At 45.1% G+C, this 19233-nt stretch overlaps 1 protein-coding gene across 3 annotated transcripts in view; it reads left to right on the forward strand.

The window, feature by feature from the left end:
* The window catches only part of EFCAB5 (EF-hand calcium binding domain 5), a 98329-nt gene that overhangs the window by 22136 nt on the left and 56960 nt on the right, over positions 1-19233 (forward strand). For all 3 annotated transcript variants that reach the window (XM_033921236.1, XM_033921237.1, XM_033921238.1), the window contains 3 exons: positions 771-926; positions 2989-3091; positions 6330-6632. In XM_033921236.1, the coding sequence (XP_033777127.1) occupies positions 771-926; positions 2989-3091; positions 6330-6632 (562 nt within the window). The remainder of the gene's footprint in view (positions 1-770; positions 927-2988; positions 3092-6329; positions 6633-19233) is intronic.

Consider the following 19233-nt stretch of genomic DNA (forward strand, 5'->3'; position numbering starts at 1 on the left):
GCTCGCAAGTAAAAAAGTTAAAAAAAAAGCATGGACTGCAAACGCATGCACAGACCATCTACAGGCAAAGTAGATGGTCTGCGCATGTGTCAGGATCACTGCCCAATTGCCCCCATTTGCATGAAGATGAATGGTGAATCGGTTGGCCTGCCTCCAATTGCCCATGGATCGGACACGGATCTGAAGGTTAGAGAATCTAGCCCTTAATATACTGCCTTTCTGTGGTTTAGATATGATATACAGCAGGGATCTCAAAGTCCCTCCTTGAGGGCTGCAATCCAGTTGGGTTTTCAGGATTTCCCCAATGAATATGCATTGAAAGCAATGCATGCACATAGATCTCATGCATATTCATTGGGGAAATCCTGAAAACCCGACTGGATTGCGGCCATCAAGGAGGGACTTTGAGATCCCTATTTTGTACCTGGGTCTATGGAGGGTTAAGTGACTTGACCAGAGGCATAAGGAGCTGTAGTGGGAATTGAACACAGTTTGCCAGGGTCTCAGACTGCTGCACTAGTAGGCAACTCCTCAAAATATGCACATTGTAGTTCTTTATCTACTCTTTGCTTCTGGAAATACCTATGTTTGCTGTATCTACAGGTACTTATGCAATTTAATAAGAGCCCTTTTTATGTATGCAAAACATGCTTTAGGCACGGATAACGCTTTATAATATGACCCCCACAGTATATCGAGAGACAACACATTACAAGAACTGCAGCACTATAAGGAGAAAATATGTAAAGAATATTCTTATTCCTCCTTAGTATCTTTACTCCTACATCAAAGAGCTGAGCACAGAGATGCTAGAGGAGTTCCTGCATCACCTCTCACAGTGTGCTGATGGCTTCCAGAAGACTGTCCAACGAGACATGTGGCGGAGATTGTTCACAAATCTCTTCAAAACATGTGACAGAGGACAGGTAAGGTTGCAGCCCCTTCCTCTCTGTCATGATTGGTGGGAGGGGGAGGCAGTGGTAGCCCCATCTGCTCAGCCAGTGTTTTCCATATTCCTATTTCCCAGTTCAACCCCCCCCCCACCTTGTCTCATCCCCATTTTGTTTTCCACCTACCCTTCTTTTTCCATTCTCTTTCAAAGGTTTGCTAGTTTGTATGTCTCGGAATGAAAGCGGTATCTGTCCTTTCAAAAATTTTGTTGTTTCTTTCTTTTTTATGTTAATGTTTTTAGAATAGTGAACCGCTTGAATCTGCCAATCAGTAAAGGTGGTAACGAACAGTTTAATAAACTATAAAGTTAGTGGTCAGAATATGTTGACTCCCTCCTTTAAAATGTTGAGACCTTCATACAAAAAGCAGTGTTAATGTCCCACCCTTCATCAATAAATATTTCAATGTGTGGCTCAGCTGCTCATTACTCTGGGCTAACTTTTCTGTCAGTGCCTGAGCACCAATTGGACCAGGCCTGACAGGAAAGTTTAAAACAAGAAACCATACCACAGCATGCTGCAGCCCCTTCCCCTTCTCTGAGCCTCCCCCTACCTGAAACCTATATCGTCCCTGATGGTCTAGTGCAGGGGTGTCAAAATCACTCCTCGAGGGCCGCAATCCAGTCGGGTTTTCAGAATTTCCCCAATGAATATGCATAAGATCTATTTGCATGCACTGCTTTCATTGTATGCTAATATATCTCATGCATATTCATGGGGGAAATCCTGAAAACCCGACTGGATTGCGGCCCTCGAGGAGGGACTTTGACACCCCTGGTCTAGTGGATCCCTCCCTAATGGTCGAGCAGATCCATCCACCCAACCCAACCTGGACCAAGCACAACCCCTTAGTTACCACTGGCCTTAGTGATCTACTGGAGTCCCACCCCTACCCCACCATATTCCTTGTGTAAGAGGCAGGAGAAATGTCCTCTGCCTGCCTGTGGTCCTACCTTCATCAAAATAGAAGCACCCTGCCCCTGGTCGATTCATCCTGGGATGCACTGAGCAGGGCCTGTATTATATAAGAGAAAAACTCTGGTACTGAAATCATTAGAATAGTATCTCTCAAACTGTGTGCCCCGGCATAGTGGTGTGCCACGAGAGAATTTTAGTTTATTTTTTAAAATTTCTTTCATAAGTATACAGTACACTAGAATAGATGACATGAACATTACGTATGCAAGAGTCTATCGATATTATGAGCGTCTGTGTACTTAAGGATGCAACTACCCAAACAAGCATCATTCTTTGACGTGATTGGTCCTTGAAACTTAAGCAAGTAATTTTATTTTTTTCTATGCAGTAGTTATCTTAACTTGAGCAACAAAGCAATTAAGGCTTTGTTACTGTTTGGATCTTCTTATCTTTGCAAACTTAGAATTTCAACTCTGACAGAAATTAAATTGAAAAAAAAAAAAAGAATGGCTGCAGATAGTAGATGATGAAATGTGTGTTTGCTTGTCGACTATCGAGCCGCGTTTTGAGCTAATTTTCACTCAAAAACAAGCACATCCATCACATTGATTAGCAATTCTATTCTATTTACTTTACTTTCACCATTGTTACGATTACCCATACATAACTTAAAGAACGTTAAATAAATAAATAAATAAATGGCATTCAAATTTAATTTTTTGTCGGTTTTGCAATTTTATAATTTCAATTATAATGTGCCGGGAAAAACATTCGCTCCGTTTAGTGTGCCGGAGCTAAGAAAAGTTTGAGAGACACTGCATTAGAGCATTCTCTCCACCCTAATACTGGTGTTATTCCAGCGCTAATCGCCTCTAGTGCTGGTGTTAGCTTCTGCGCATCAGCCCGTGAATGCATGGGAGAGATTTGCATTTCAACAGATGCATGCATACAAATTTATCTCCTTGTGGGTATCCTGAAAGCCAGACTGGCTGGGTGTGTCATGGGGACTGAGTTGAGAAGCTCTGATGTAGACTGTCACATGCTCCTCACGGCCAGAAAAATAGAACAAAATGAACTAGAATGCCACCACACTGAAACATCTTAAAATGTGCTTTTCCAGATGGGATTCCTGGACAGACCACGCATCCTGACATTGCTGGAGAACTTCTATGACAGCAACAACATGGATGAAGATGGATGGAGATTCCGGGACCCTCGGCAGTGTAAGCAGAGAGCAAGAGAGAGAGATTCTGTTGTGGCACCGATTACCAAGGTCCCCATTAAACATATCACTGGCCCACAAAAGAATCCATAGAGGCTGTGGTCCGCTTGATTTATGGTTTGAAAAAATACAATCATGTGAGCCTTTATTATCGAGAATTGCACTGGCTTCCAATAGAGGTCCGAGGTTGCCTTTGTTATAAAATGCTCTTTGGCAGGGCACCTATTTATCTAACCAAATTATTTTCCTTTGTTCAGTCTAAATGCCCTCGGCACTCATATAGTCTCTTTAATTTTCCACCAATTAAAGGCTGTCATTATAAAAAAAAAATCTTCAATATTCACTCTCTTACCAGGGAGCTTGCTGGGATAAGGAACTAACAGGTCCTTTTACTAACACGTCCATTATATTCTATGGATGTGTTGGCGTTAAACGCATGCTAATATTTAGCGCACGCTAAATATTAGCACACCTTAGTAAAAGGACCTTTGCTGTTGAGCCTCCTCAACGCTTCTCTCCTCTTCCTTCACTTTTTCACAACCCTTCCAAGATTGTTGCTCCCCCCTCTTACCCAACATGCTTTGCTCCCCCTTCTCATAAATCCAATTGTATTCTCTTACAGTACATACTGTATATGCTGTGTATTAGCCCTTCCCTCACCTAAATTGTCAATGTAAACTAGTTTTGACCTTTCAATTGCCTTGCTATGTTCTTCTTTTCCCAATCGCACTGTATGTAATTCATCTATTTGTTGTGAACCGCCTAGAACTCCCTGGGTATGGCGGTATACAAAAATAAATTATTATTATTATTATTATTATCGTCATTTTAAAACGCAACTGAAAACACATCTGTTTGCTAACTAATTAAGAGCTCCTTTTACTAAGGTGCGCTAGCATTTTTAGCACGCGCTACGTGGCTAGAACCAACGCCAGCTCAATGCCGGCGTTAACATCTAGCGCACGCAGCATTGTGGCAAGCGCTATTCCGCGCGTTAATACCCTAAACGCAGCCCTAAATCTTCCCCATTTATATTGGGTTTAAAAAAAAATATTTGTTCACCGCATCGAACTTACTGGTTATGCGGTATAGAAATGACTTGTTATGTTTTGTAAGTCTTGCTGCAACTCCAAAATATCCAGTAGTATTGGAACAGCAAATTCTTTTCTTTACAGTCACTGTTTAAAATTTCTATATATAACAAGTCAGTCTCCTGTACTGCAGTGGTACTCTCTTCTAGTCATCAAGGGCCACCAATGTATCAGGTTTTCAGGGTATCCCTAATGAATATGCATGAGCATGATTTGCATACAGTGGAGAGGTAATATTACATTACATTAGTGATTTCTATTCTGCCATTACCTTGCGGTTCAAGGCGGATTACATCCAACCTAAAACAAAATTACATTCAAAATTTGAAGGAATAGAGTAATCGATGACATAGAATTTTTAAGGTAATATATATTGGGTAAAGAGTTACCAAAGGGAAGTGGAGGTCTTTAAGAGATAAGAATAGGGTGAAATTATGAGTTTTAGGTAACATTTGGTAGATAAAAGAGTATTAGAGAGATCTAAGGGTAAATAGAGTGTTGGATATTGGGTTGGGATTGGTTGTGCTGGATAGGTTTTATGTGTTTTTTGAAGAGTATGGTTTTAATGTCTCTCCTGAAGGCTTTGTAGTCTGTAGCCGAAGATAACAGAGTGGTGATTTGTCTGTCCAGTTTAGCTGCTTTGGAGGCTATTAGGTTATCATAAAGTTTTTTTTCGTTTGACATCTTTGTACACAAATCTCCTTCATGAATAATTATGAGAGATATTGTAAAAACCTGACCTGTTGTCTCTCAAGGACTGGGATTGAATATGCTGTGGAATGTAACTCATGAATCTTTAACAAGTTTCTAGAGTCCCTAATTAGACGGCCCATCTTGATATGTCCTGGGCACTGAATAGTCAAGTTATAAAACACATTACTTCCCTTAGTTATCATAAAGTAGGGTTACCAGATTTTCCAAATGGAAAATCCAGACCCCTAGACCTAGGCCCACCCATCCCTGCCCCGTTATGCCCCCAACCCTGCCCTAGCCCCACCCCAGCTCTGCATCCCGCTGCCTGCTCTCGTCAGCCAGGAGGGCAGTGCCGGGTTTTGAAAATCATCCAGACCCCTCGGTCATGTCCTCAAAAGAAGGACATGTCCGGGGAAATCATAATGTCAAATTTTCCTAACACATTGCTTTCTAAATTTACTTATACACCTGGGTATAAACAGAAGGGTGCAGGCTTTAACGTATTAGATGACAGCAGATAAAGACCTGTATGGTCCATCCAGTCTGCCCAATAAGATAAACTCGTAATGGGTGATGTGATACTACATATGCATATGTGACAGATTGGAGTTTTACCCTCTGGTTTTAGGAGGTAAAGTTTGTGCATGCATACCTGGACACATTTTTAACTGCCACAAAACCTTTATTTATTTACAAGACCCTGAAAATTATTCTCAGTTCATATAAACAGCCTCAGTGAGACCCAGGAATATATTTCACAGTTTTTAGTTTGGCTTACCTCAGCCAAGCTATCAATAACTGTGTCACCTGGTACAGTCCAACTTGCTCTCTTTCAAGTGCCATTAGCTCCCTCAGGGCTGCTGCCTCAGCCATTTCTAAGGGAAAGCTCGAGAGTCCCTTTCTCTAACAAGGACCTCCCCCAGTGATTTTCCTCTGTGGCAGAAAACACCTCCGTGCTGTGTCCTGCCCCCCCCCCCCTAACTAAGCAGGGTTTTGTGAAGGTGGCTCAGCACAGAGCTGTAAAGCCCAGTGCAGTCTGGGACATGTAGTCCACTCAGCCTTGGGCTAGCAGCCCCTGCTGTATGGAGTTGGAATGGTAGCATTAGCAGAAGATAACCCCTTACTCTTTCACAGCGTAGCTGCCCGGCCCTGGTCTATCTGTTCAGCCATGATCAGGGCACAGATTGTAGAAGTCTGCCCAGATCATGGCTGAACAGATACTGTAGGCTAGTGCCGGACAGACATCTACAGTCTGTTTCCTGGTAAGTTGTTGGGTTTTTTCTTTGATTTACAAAATGAAACAAATCAACATAGCAATTGTTTTAAATGAAAGCCCATTTCCACTATGCTTTAATTATAGAGAGATGCAAGAGATGGTGGGACATTGTTAATAAATTATAATTTAACAGTTTGTAGCTCCTGATAAAGAACTAAAACAGCTCATTTCTGAATTAGGGCCTGTGATTGAGCTGGCAGAGGGACATCGCGCTGACGTTTCTTCCCAGTCTGATGATGGCAAGAAGGCAACAACACAGGATGTTAACAGTGATCTGGGTGCCACAAATTCTGGCAAGAGCTCTCCTCAAGTACAAGAGAAATCAGAGGAAGAGGAAAGCCCACAAGATGGCGCCGGAAATGTGATAATCCCAGAAGTCAATCAGGATGGACAGAATACATCTACAGACACAGAGACGAATCGTCCTGAGAGATCAGATCAAAGTCTAGGAGATGAAGCCACTATTGCAGAGCAGAAGGCAGGTAAAATTAACCAGTGCAGGTAACGATTATTTAGTTAGTTAGGTGCCTTCGACTCGTGCTCAAATCCTAGCGACTTGATGAATTGCAGACCTAAAAAGAATTTGGTTTTGTGCTAGTCCAGTAAGGTCCTCTAGCATCGTCCCCATGGTTGCTTTCAATGTGTCCAACGTTCTGGTTGCAGGTCGTCCTCTTTGTCCAATTCCTTTGATCTTCCCAAATACGATGTCCTTCTCCAATGATCTTTCTCTTCTGACAGTATGTTCAAAATAAGACAGTCGTAACAATTATCAGCCTGACATGCAGAAGCATTTATACAGGCAGCAGAAATCCCACTTTTATAAATTTCTTTTAAACTTCAGACCACTTGATTGATAATGATGTCTATAGAAATTGTTATATGGGCACAATTATTCATCTCAAAATGAAGTGAGGTTTTCTGGCATCAATCTTTTTGTATAAATAAATGAATAAATAAATATATATATATTTTATTATATATAATATAATATATATATTTTATTATATATATATTGTGGCCGGGCATGGACCTGCCATGAGCGTGTTGTTTATCACCTTTGCAATTCTTTTGTATTTCCAAGAAGAGTCTCTGAGTTTTTATTCAAACAACAACAAAAACCCCACATTTATCTTTCTTCTTCCCACAGTATTACCAAGGCACTGTCTCAATATGCCATACATCAGGATTTACGGCACACTTGCAGTTCATAGCAGGTTTCAGTCCATAAATTTTCAGTTATAGTTTAATGCTAGACCCCTGCTTCAAATCCATGCCTTTCTAGAGGGATCTCCTCCTTTCCCCCAGTCTAGGGAGTCCTGCAATGGGGAACCTTGTCCCAGACCCATGGCCTGCTGGCTGGGCTAGGCCACCACCCTGGCCAGTCTCCCTATAGGAGTCTTTTCATTTAATGGAAACTCCCCCCCCCCTTATTTTGCAATTACTTCTTTTGTATCTTTATGACACTAACACAATACTGCCCTAATAATAGTTGGAGACAGTATTGCATCTGGTTAAACACATTTATACATCTTTCCTCCCCTTAAAGCATTGTCCTTGCCTTTCCTGAATTGCTTCCACACACTGTACTTTCAGTGACTTCCCTACTCAGGATCAAAGCATTAAGCCACACCAATCCCTTAATTCATTCATGCATGCATTCTTACATTAAATATCCCTGCTCAGAGGAGCATTCCATGTCTCATTCTGTGTCACTTAGAACTGCATCATATTCCTCTATCTCCATGGGAGCTTCTTCCTCATGGCTCTGATTCCCCACCCTGTACCTGTGGGTGTGAAGTCTTCTTTAAATTAGCTTCTAACTCTTCCCCAGAAAGGTATTCCTTCAACCTTGCAAATCTTTTTTTTTTTTTTTGTATGTGTGTATGTATGTGTGTGTGTATGTGCTGCGATCATGCAAAAACGGCTTGACCGATTTGAACGAAACTTGGTATGCAGATCCCTCACTACCTGGGGTGATATGTTCTGGGGGTCTCGCGGCCCCTCCTGCACACATGGGCGGAGCTACAAACAGAAAATCAGATTTCACCCATTCATGTCAATGGAAAAAATGTAAAAAGCTGCCAACGCAAAAACGGCTTGCCCGATTTGAACGAAACTTGCAACACATCTTCCTTTTCAGTTTAAGAGATTGCAAATTCCAGTGAGACTTGCATTCTCTATCACAATCAACAAATCACAGGGACAGACTATTACATACTGTGGAGTGGATTTAAGATCACCCTGTTTTTCCCATGGACAACTCTATGTTGCTTGCTCAAGGGTGGGTTCACCCAAGAATTTATATGTTCTTGCTCCTGGAGGTGAAACTAAAAATGTTGTTTATAATCAAGTTTTGTGTTAGTTGTATTGTATTCATTTTGTCAAATATTTCACATTATAATTTGAATATTGTACTTTTTATAAAGCTGTAAAAAAATAATTTCATTCACCACTATAAAGTATCTTTATTTGAATCCATTTACAGTGTTATTGCTATAATTAAATACCCGTGCAACGCCGGGGCATCAGCTAGTATCCAATAATTCAAAAGGAAAAAAGGAAAATCACACAAAACAATACATAATCAAACCATGCATACATAATTCCTATTAAGCCCACATTAATGGGGAGCACATATTACTATTTCTAATCAAGTAAATTCAAGAAAATAAAGGACAATAATTCTCGGTTCACACTAGAGAGCCTTGAATCATTCCTTACTAGATGGGATATTATTTTAAATTAATTCTCCTCATATTCTCAGCTAGGTGAAACAAAATCATTTCTGTTCTCTTGCAACTAAAAATTGTTGCAGTTGTATAGAGTCCCAAAAGGCATACTCAATATCTTGTAACTTAACCAAACATTTACAGGGAAATTTCAGGTAAAACTTCCCCTTGCAAATCTTATCTTTAGGAGCTAATACCTTTCTCTCTTACTGCTCTCTGTCTGAACTTTTCTGCCAGGTATTGGTAAGAGTGTCTTGGTTCCTTTGAAGCTTCTTAGCATGCCTGGAGCATTCCTCAGCCCAGGAGTTCTGAGCTGAGTCTCTTACCCCCTGTGCACAGCTTAAGGGAATTTATTCAAGTGTAGGGCTAGCTGTCTCCCATTTCCCTGGGCCACACCTTCATGAGCCTGAATTTTACTGGCTCTGTTACAACCTTCCCTTTCTTTAACCCTTTGTTTGTCCTGCAGCCTTGCTGCTGAAACAGACTCAGTTTTCCCCGATGGATATGGAAAAGGAATGATAGGGCAAATAGATGGTTTGGGGGGGGGGGGGGTTTCTTTCTACCCTAGTTTCTAGCCTCTGTGTTTCCAGGGAGGCTTTATCCTCCTTAAGGGGTTTTATAATCCTGTTTCTCTCATTAGGCATAGGCTTGCTTTTAACCTGTTCTGATCTGGGAACAGAGTTTCTCTGTTACAACCTTCCCTTTCTTTAACCCTTTGTTTGTCCTGCAGCCTTGCTGCTGAAACAGACTCAGTTTTCCCCGATGGATATGGAAAAGGAATGATAGGGCAAATAGATGGTTTGGGGGGGGGGGGGTTCTTTCTACCCTAGTTTCTAGCCTCTGTGTTTCCAGGGAGGCTTTATCCTCCTTAAGGGGTTTTATAATCCTGTTTCTCTCATTAGGCATAGGCTTGCTTTTAACCTGTTCTGATCTGGGAACAGAGTTTCTCCTAGGACAAGCAGCCACATATGGGTGTTGTCCCAACACCTCCCAATTTGCGGATAAGCTCTCCAATAGTTCAGAGAGATTTTTTTTTTTTTTCTCTGAGCACGTGCAGTGCCCGGGCCCCACTGGGCATGCCCGAGCCCTACCCATTTCCCCCTGCTTCCCCCTAATCCCCAGTCTTTAGTTTCTGCCCGTTCCCATCGGTCGGATTTTTCTACAGCTCTCCATTACAACTTTTCTACTCATCAACTTGAAGATGCCTGAATCATCTAAAGAAACAACTGGGACGCAGGAGGAGGATGAACACACTGGATCCTCATGAATTGTGCGCCCACTGATTGGATCTGGCGCTCGAGGTTTCCGTGTGGCTTGCATTGTGCACACATGTCACCACGTGCACGCAAGCTAAGGAAGAGGGCACTGAGAGACTTCATGAAGAGAAGTGAGGCCCGAGAATCTTCCTCCAGCAGCCATCCTCATCAGAGCGTAGCAGCGGGGGATCCACAGACGAATCCGGTGAGGAGCCTCCAGGACATCCTGGCTCAGTCAACCCCCCCGACTGCAACTTGCCCAGTCGAGAAATCTCTCCCGGAGGTCCTGCATGCTGTCGCTAGCCGCCGGCCCCTGCAGGAAGCCGATAGGAGTCTCACCAGACCGAGAGATCTCTCCAGGAGTTCCTGCATGTTGTTGCTTACAGCCAGGCATGAAGAGAAGTGAGGCCCGAGAATCTTCCTCCAGCAGCCATCCTCATCAGAATGCAGCAGCGGGGGATCCACAAGCTACAGTGGCAAGGAGCCTCCAGGATGCCCTGGCTCAGCTAATCCCCCCGCCTGAACTTGGCCCGGTAGAGAGATCTCTCCAGGAATCCCTGCATGTTGCCACCTACAGCCATCCTCTGCAGGGCAGCCAATAGGAGTCTTGCATGCTGCTATGTAAATCCACAGCCTCTGCAAGCAACAGATCGGGGCTTTCACCCTCCAGACGGCATGCTGCCTCTTACAGCCAGCCTCTGCAGGGATCCGATTGGGGTTCAAAGGTAAGTCCTATCTGCTTGTTTTTGGGAAAACCTCTGATAATCTGTTGCAGCCCCGAGGGCTCTGCCCCACCCTCCTCCCAATCTGAATTTAAGGAGAAAGAATCTCCCATGCTTCTTTCCCTTGGAGGGGACCTGCAGACCTCTCCCCCCAGTAGGAGATATGCTGCCCCAGAGTTCAGCTTATAAAGGACATGCTGAAAAAAAAACAAAAAAAAACCCACCCAACTCGATGTTTCTTTCCCTCTTGGGGTCCTGCAGAGTCTACAATTCACACCTTTCCCACCCCGCCCCCCTCCCCCTCTCATGTTGGGAACGAGGAGTCTGCCTTTCTCAGCAGGGGGCTGATATCTTCAGAGATGCGGCATGTCAGACCTTGCCTCTCCAAAGGTGGGGGTTTGAAACTCCTCAGTCTAAAAAGCTGTTTGCTCTTCATAAAACCTAGGCAGAGTGCTTTTCCAGCTAGCATGAGGGACTCTGTACTATTCATGATTTCTATAGCACTGAAAGGCATATGCAGCGCTGTACAGTTTAATATACAATAGGCAGTACAGCAGCAGAAGCCCACTCAAGAGGCATTATCACTCCTCTTTCTCTGCCTCCAGGCACAGTGGGAAACGCAGCCAGGAGCACTGGCACAGATGAAGGGGTGCATCCTGCCCCTTCTCTGCAGGCTCTCCCCCCTCTCAAGAAGGACAGAGAAGGGCAGTGAGGTACATGGAGCCACCCAACCAGTCAAGTGGAGCAGCACATGAACCTGCGAACCACCAGGGGTGGGACCAGCAGCCACAGTTAATCCTCCTGCTGACCCACTCCTCTCTCAGCAGGCTACACTCCCCACTATGTCCCCCTTTAGAGGGAGCCACGCACAACAACATGGCGCGGTTCAGCGGCATGCCATGCACCCAAGCAACGGAGGAACAAGCTACACACCAGCCTCCAGCCACGCCCCGAGTCACCACCCACAAAAATAAATAAATATTTACTAAAAAAAAAAAAAAAAAATAACCCACAAACAAGGACTCACCTTAAGTCCCTCCAGAAACTCACAGCCTTTCTCAAGATCTATGTGGGTGGACAACAAGTACCCAAGACAGAGTACTACAAGGCCTGAACTACCAGTACCAGTACTTCACGCAGGCAGTGGCGATTCCAGTCCACAAGAACCTCCTGGACTGCAGAGACAAGATTTGGCTGACTCCCTCCTCAGGGCAACCAACATCAAGGAGACTGGGATTGAAGTACCAGATCTTTCCAGCCCAGGGATTCGACAACCCGCAGCAGCCTTACATGGACATTGCGGTAGCTTAAGAGAAACAGGGCAGCATGACCCCCCCCCTCCAACCCCCGTCAGGGAAGGACCTGAAAAACCCTGGTTTCCACGGGAAAAAAGACCTTCGAGGGCGCAATGCTGAGCACACGAATGACTGCGCTCCAGTTCCAGATGCGGCTGTATCAGGAGGCCAATAAGGAAATAAATAAATAAATAAAATAAATAAATAAAATAAAATAGAGACTCCAGCTCACAACTGAGCCAGTCCACACTGGCAGCAGTCTGTGCCCCAGCGCTCGCAACAGTAACATAACTGCTACGCAAACAAGCACCGCCCGAGGGGCAGGGGCATCCAAGGGCAGCCCTCTCCCCAAGTCAAAAACAGAACCTTGATCACCCTCCGGCCCAGCAGGATCAGATTGTCTGCGAAGGCTTGGCCCAGGATCACCATCGACCAGTGGGCCCTCAGCATCATCAAGCAGGGATTCCGAATTCGTCTCCACTCCCGCCCCCCCCCCCCGAGTGGGCGGGGCACCCTCCATCTGACGACCCAACTTTCTTGCAGCAAGGAGAGGACCTGCTTCGGCAGAATCAATAGAGGCGGTGACGAACAGAGGAGATCACCAAGGGGTTTCTACTCCAGGAACCCCCGCGTCACCATGGACAAGGACAACGCTCGTTCCTGGATCTCTGTAAGCTCAACAGATGCATACACAAGGTCCAGACACACTCTCTGGGTACAGTCTTGGCCCTGTTACAGCCCGAGTATTGGCTAGTATCCCATGCACCCAGCCCACAGGAGGCATCGTTGCTTCTAAAGCCAAGACAGACGCCTCCAGTACAAGGTCCTGCCCCTTGGACTCTCAACGGCTCCAAGAGCGTTCACAAAGTGCGTGGCAGTGGCACATCCTCGCCTTCAAGGGGTGCGCGTCCTATCTTATCTTGACAGCTGGCAGCCCCGTCAACCACCATAACCCTCCTCCAAGAACTGGGGTTCATCATCAACTACATGAAATCCCACCTGATACCCACCCAGGGGATATCGTTCATCTGGGCAGTCATCAACACCACGCAGACCAAGGCCGTCCTACGGGACTACCAGATCGACGTCATGACATCCCTGGCCCAGTGCATCCCTGCCAGCAGCTCATCGTCAGCACGCTCCGGTCTTTGTTGTGCAGCACACCAGACTACTCATGTGATCCCTGAAAGGGCACCTCAGACGTCACTGGGACCAGTTTACCCAACCTCTGACTACCCACCTACTGGAGCTCAGGGCCTTAGGGATGCCCTCGAAACCTTCAAACAGGCAGGGCAGTCCTCACCCAAACAGAAAACCAGGTGGCCTTGCACTATATCAACAAACAGGGAGGTACAGGGTCGACCTCGCTATGTAAGGAAGCTTGCCACATGTGGGAGTTCTCCAACTCCATTCAATGCCCCATCCAGGCAACTTACCTCCTGTGGGAGCAGAACGACCTGGCAGAAAGACTCAGCCACCAGCTGGATCCCGATGAGTGGTGTCTCAACCCAGCAGCGATGAAGAAGATCTTCAGCACCTGGGGAACACCGAGCATCGACCTGTTTGCAACCGAACCGAACTCAAAATACTCGACCTTCTGCGCAAAGAGATCAACCCATCGCCGTCTCAGCCCCGACGGTCTGTCTGTGAGTTGGAACACCCTAAGTCCTGCAGAAGATTCTTCAGGACAGAGCAACGGTGATCATGATTGCCCTGTTCGGGCTCCTGCAACCATGGTTCCCGTTCCGGCAAGGGATAGCGGTTCACCCACCTCTCCCCGCTCCCGATCAGTGCAGTTCTCATTACACAACGCGGGAACCTTACCCTCCACCACAACCTGCGTTCCTTAGCCCTGACCGCATGGATGATGAGAGGATGAACCTACCACAAGACGTGGAGCACACTCTTATGGCAGCCAGAAGACCTTCAACCAGAAAACGCTATGGGTTGAAAGTGAGAAGGTCCCACTACCAGTGCACAGACACGCAGCGAGACCCCTACGACTGCCCCATACCGGACATCCTGCAGTACATACTGAGCTTATCTCAGGGGGACCTAAAACCCACTTCCATCAAGGTCCACCTAAGTGCAATCATGGCATACCACGCTGGCCTAGACAGCAAACCAGTGTCGAGGCATCCAGTAATCACAAAATTTCATGAAGGGACTGTCCAATCTGCACCCACCGGCCAGACCACCACCGCCCGGATGGGACCTCAACTTGGTGCCGCATCATCTCATCTCGACCCCTTCAAACCTTTGGGGGAGGCAGATCCCGTATTCCTGGCTGGGAAAACCCTGACCATCGTGTCTACCGACACACTCCCTCATGAGAACAGGGTGGTACCCAGAACCCACCCCCGATTCTTGCCAAAGGTGGCTTCAGCGTGCCTCCCGGCACTCTACATCTCCCCACAGGGAGGCACACTGCCACCTCAGCAACACCTCCTAGACTGTGTGCGGGCCCTGACTATGCAGCAGATTAGACAAGCCTCAATTGTTCGTCTCCTACGACCAAAACAGACCAGGACTTCCAGCCACCAAACGCAGGCGCTCACGCTGGATATAAGAGTGCATTCCCTTCACCTATAGAAAAGCGCAGCATCAACCGCAGGTGGGAGCCAACGCCCACCAGCGCAGAACCATAGCCAACACAACGGCACTTCTGCACCACACACCAATAGGGGACATCTGCGATGCAGCCACTTGGTCCTCCATGCACACCTTCACCAAGCACTACTGCCTCGACATAGCATTCCACGCTCCAAATGCATTTGGCCGAGCAGTCTTGGAAGTGGCTCTTCCCTCCCGGGAGGGACAGCAACCACTAGCACAGCCTTGACAAACACTAATCAAGTAGGGGGTTATAAATATCGACAAACACTGTTCAAGTAGGGTGTTATAGATATTGATTAAGTAGGTCTTCCAGCACTCCTTCCTAGACTGAATGTGGAATAGGCAAGTATGAATTCTCACATGCAAGTACGATTTGTCACTGTTGACCAGTTGGTTTCACACTGTTCATTGATTGTCATTGACCAATTTCACTGTTCTGTGAGTTAAGTAGGTCTTCCAGCAATCCTGTCTAGTCTGAATGTGGAATAGGCAAGTATGAATTCTCATATGCAAGTACGAATTGTCACTATTGACCAGTTATGAATTGTCACCGTTGACCAGTTGGTTTTCTCACTGTTCATTGATTGTCATTGACCAGTTTTCGCTGTTCTGTGAGTTAAGTAGGTCTTCCAGCACTCCTGTCTAGACTGAATGTGGAATAGGCAAGTATGAATTCTCACATGCAAGTACGAATGGTCACTGTTGACCAGTTGGTTTCTCACTGTTCATTGATTGTCATTGACCAGTTCATTGTTCTGTGAGTATTATTGCTCAGTTAACACAGCACTTTATCTAAAACCTTGTTTCCACAACTTTACCTGCTTTGCCTGATTACCCTGCCCGGCTCGGCCTCCACAGCCAGGCGAGGGATGCACAAAGCGCTAAGGCGCAGGTCCAGTCGGTACATCCCTCGGCTAGGGAGTCACCCATATGTGGCTGACTCATCCTGCTTGTCCTAGGAGAAAGTGCAGTTACTTACCTGTAACGTAGGTTCTCCGTGGACAGCAGGATAGTCAGCCACACAACCCAACCGCCTCCCCATACGGCCGACCCGGCCACAGCTAGGAACATCCTGGGGATTAGGGGGAAGCAGGGGGAAATGGGTAGGGCTCGGGCATGCCCAGTGGGGCCCGGGCACTGCACGTGCTCAGAGAAAAAAAAAAATCTCTCTGAGCTATTGGAGAGCTTATCCGCAAATTGGGAGGTGTTGGGACAACACCCATATGTGGCTGACTATCCTGCTGTCCACGGAGAACCTACGTTACAGGTAAGTAACTACACTTTTTTGGCCATGACAGTGTCCTGCCTGTCACTATATATAAGGGGCAGCTCTGATCCTTTACACTTTCCTATTTGCCTGGAATGCCCACTGGCTTCAATCACAAATAAATACAAGAATGAGAGGTGCAGAGACCTGCGAGGGGATGGAGGGGAGAGAGATGTCAGATCATGGGAAAGAGGAGGGAAAGAGAGAGAAATGGCAGACTGTAGAAAGGGGGAAAGGAAGGAGAGAGATGTCAGACTACTGGGAGGAGGGAGGGAAGGAGAGAGAGATGCCAGACCATGGGAGAGTAGAGAGATAGGAAGGGAAGACATGGAAAAGTAGATTTTGAGAAGAAAACAGAAAATGGGAAAAAGTTGAATGTTAAAAGTTAATGCCAAAGATGGATGCAGGGCAGAAAGTGAAGAAGGAGAGAAAAACAATTAATGGATGCACAGTTAGTGCAACCAGAGACTGGGAAAGCATGATTAAAAAATAAAATCACCAGCCAACAAAGGTAGGGAAAATGATTTTATTTTCAATTTAGGAATCAAAAAATGTGTCAGTTTTGAGAATTTATATCTGCTGTCTATATTTTGCACTACATTTTGTCTATTTTTCTGTACCTTTTACTGAGGTGACATTTGCATATTTTAAAGTCATCTGCCTTGACCTCTTTGGAAAAACCCCCCCCAGAATAATTAACATTTTCACTGCGTACAGTGTGCTTTGTGTAGTTTAATTTTGTGGTTACCATTATGTATTGTTAATAAGATTATATTATGTGTATATGAAAAATGAATGGAAGAAACTGCATTACAATTAGTAAGTACTACATAATATTATAGGGGCAAAAGCAGAGGCAGAGCTTGGGCAGGGGTACTCGGTTGATATTTGTTAGACTTAGGGGGTACTTGACTTGAAGAAGTTGAGAAACACTGGGCTTGGAGACCTCTCTCCATTATGAATCATGTTTCGGTAATACTGTTTTAAGGATTGCCTCAACAAAATAACATTCTATTAAAATGTCATATTCAAACCACTTTGATCCAGGCTTTCTCCCCTGCTCCTCCCACCCCACCTACATGGGTTTGACATCTGACCACCTCCATTCATTGGCAGGTTTTGGCAGAGGCAGTGCTGAAGGCTGTTCTCTGTCTGATAGGGCCTTTTCTTTGGCATGTCCCACCTCACTGATGCTACTTCCTGCGGGCAGGACGTGGCAGAAGAAAGGCCCCGGAGGACAGAGAGCAGCCTTCAGCTCTGCCTCTGCCATGAGCTGCTAGCATTTGGAGGTCCGGAGGGCGTGGGAAATGAAATAGGCAGATGACAGACCTACACGTGTATGGGTAGGGGGGTAAGAGGGCTCCAACTTCAGGTGGCCTCCACAATTGGATGGCCCTGGGCATTTTGCCAGGCTCACTCAGTGGTAGCTACGTCCCTGACCATAATGAATAAGCATGAGATAAATTTGTGTAATCCACCTGATAGCCCATAAGATTCTCTGTACTAGTGCCCCCTCTGTGCTCTTACTAACCCTTCATGCTCCTTGGTTCTGCTAGTGAACATTTATTCCCTTAATTCCATTGCTCTAAGCTTGAATATAATAGGCAGAGTGTTTTGTTTTGTTTTTTGTCCATCCCGAAACTTATAGCTGCTCTTTTGCCCCCTCTTAGAAACATAGAAACATGATGGCAGATAAAGGGCAAATGGCCCATCTAGTCTGCCCATCCACAGCAACCATTATTTCTTTCTCTCTCCGAGAGATCCCACGTGCCTATCCCAGGCCCTCTTGAATACAGACACAATCTCCGTTTAACCACCTCTTCCAGGAGATTGTTCCACGCATCTACCACCCTTTCTGTAAAAAAGTATTTCCTCAGATTACTTCGGAGCCTATCACCTCTTAACTTCATTTTATGCCCTCTCATTCCAGAGCTTCCTTTCAAATGAAAGAAACTTGACTCATGCACATTTATATTATGTAGGTATTTAAACATTTCTATGATATCACCCCTCTCCTGTCTTTCCTCCAAAGTACACAGATTGAGATATTTAAGTTTGTCCCCATATGCCTTATCACGAAGACCACAAACCCTTTTAGTAGCCTTTCTCTGGACCAACTCCATCCTTTTTATATCTTTTTGAAGGTGGAGCCTCCAGAATTGTACACAATATTCTAAATGAGTCATACAAAGGCATCAATACCTCCTTTTTCCTACTGGCCATACCTCTCCCTATGCAACTTAGCATCCTTCTAGCTTTCGGTGTCACCTTATCAACCTGTTTGGCCACCTTACGATCATCACATACAATCACACCCAAGTACCGCTCTTCGGTCGTGCACATAAGTTCTTCATCCCTAAACTGTACCGTTCCCTCTGGTTTTTGTAGCCCAAATGCATGACCTTGTATTTCTTAGCATTAAATTTTAGCTGCCAAATTTTAGACCATTCTTCAAGCTTCGCCAGGTCTTTCTTCATGTTATTCACACCATCTGGCGTGCCTACTCTATTGCAGATTTTGGTATCATTCGCAAAGAGGCAAATCATGCTCATGCATATTCATTAGGGATACCCTGAAAACCTGATACATTGGTGGCCCTTGATGACTAGAAGAGAGTACCACTGCAGTACAGGAGACTGACTTGTTATATATAGAAATTTTAAACAGTGACTGTAAAGAAAAGAATTTGCAGTTCTTTCTCTAGTTTTGAGTACAACTGCTGTTCCAATACTACTGGATATTTCGGAGTTGCAGCAAGACTTACAAAACATAACAAGTCATTTCTATACCGCATAACCAGTAAGTTCGATGCGGTGAACAAATATTTTTTTTCCTGTACTGCAGTGGTACTCTCTTCTAGTCATCAAGGGCCACCAATGTATCAGGTTTTCAGGGTATCCCTAATGAATATGCATGAGCATGATTTGCATACAGTGGAGAGGTAATATTACATTACATTAGTGATTTCTATTCTGCCATTACCTTGCGGTTCAAGGCGGATTACATCCAACCTAAAACAAAATTACATTCAAAATTTGAAGGAATAGAGTAATCGATGACATAGAATTTTTAAGGTAATATATATTGGGTAAAGAGTTACCAAAGGGAAGTGGAGGTCTTTAGGAGATAAGAATAGGGTGAAATTATGAGTTTTAGGTAACATTTGGTAGATAAAAGAGTATTAGAGAGATCTAAGGG

This window comes from Geotrypetes seraphini, chromosome 15 (genome assembly GCF_902459505.1).
Source record: "Geotrypetes seraphini chromosome 15, aGeoSer1.1, whole genome shotgun sequence".
Lineage (NCBI taxonomy): Eukaryota > Metazoa > Chordata > Amphibia > Gymnophiona > Dermophiidae > Geotrypetes > Geotrypetes seraphini.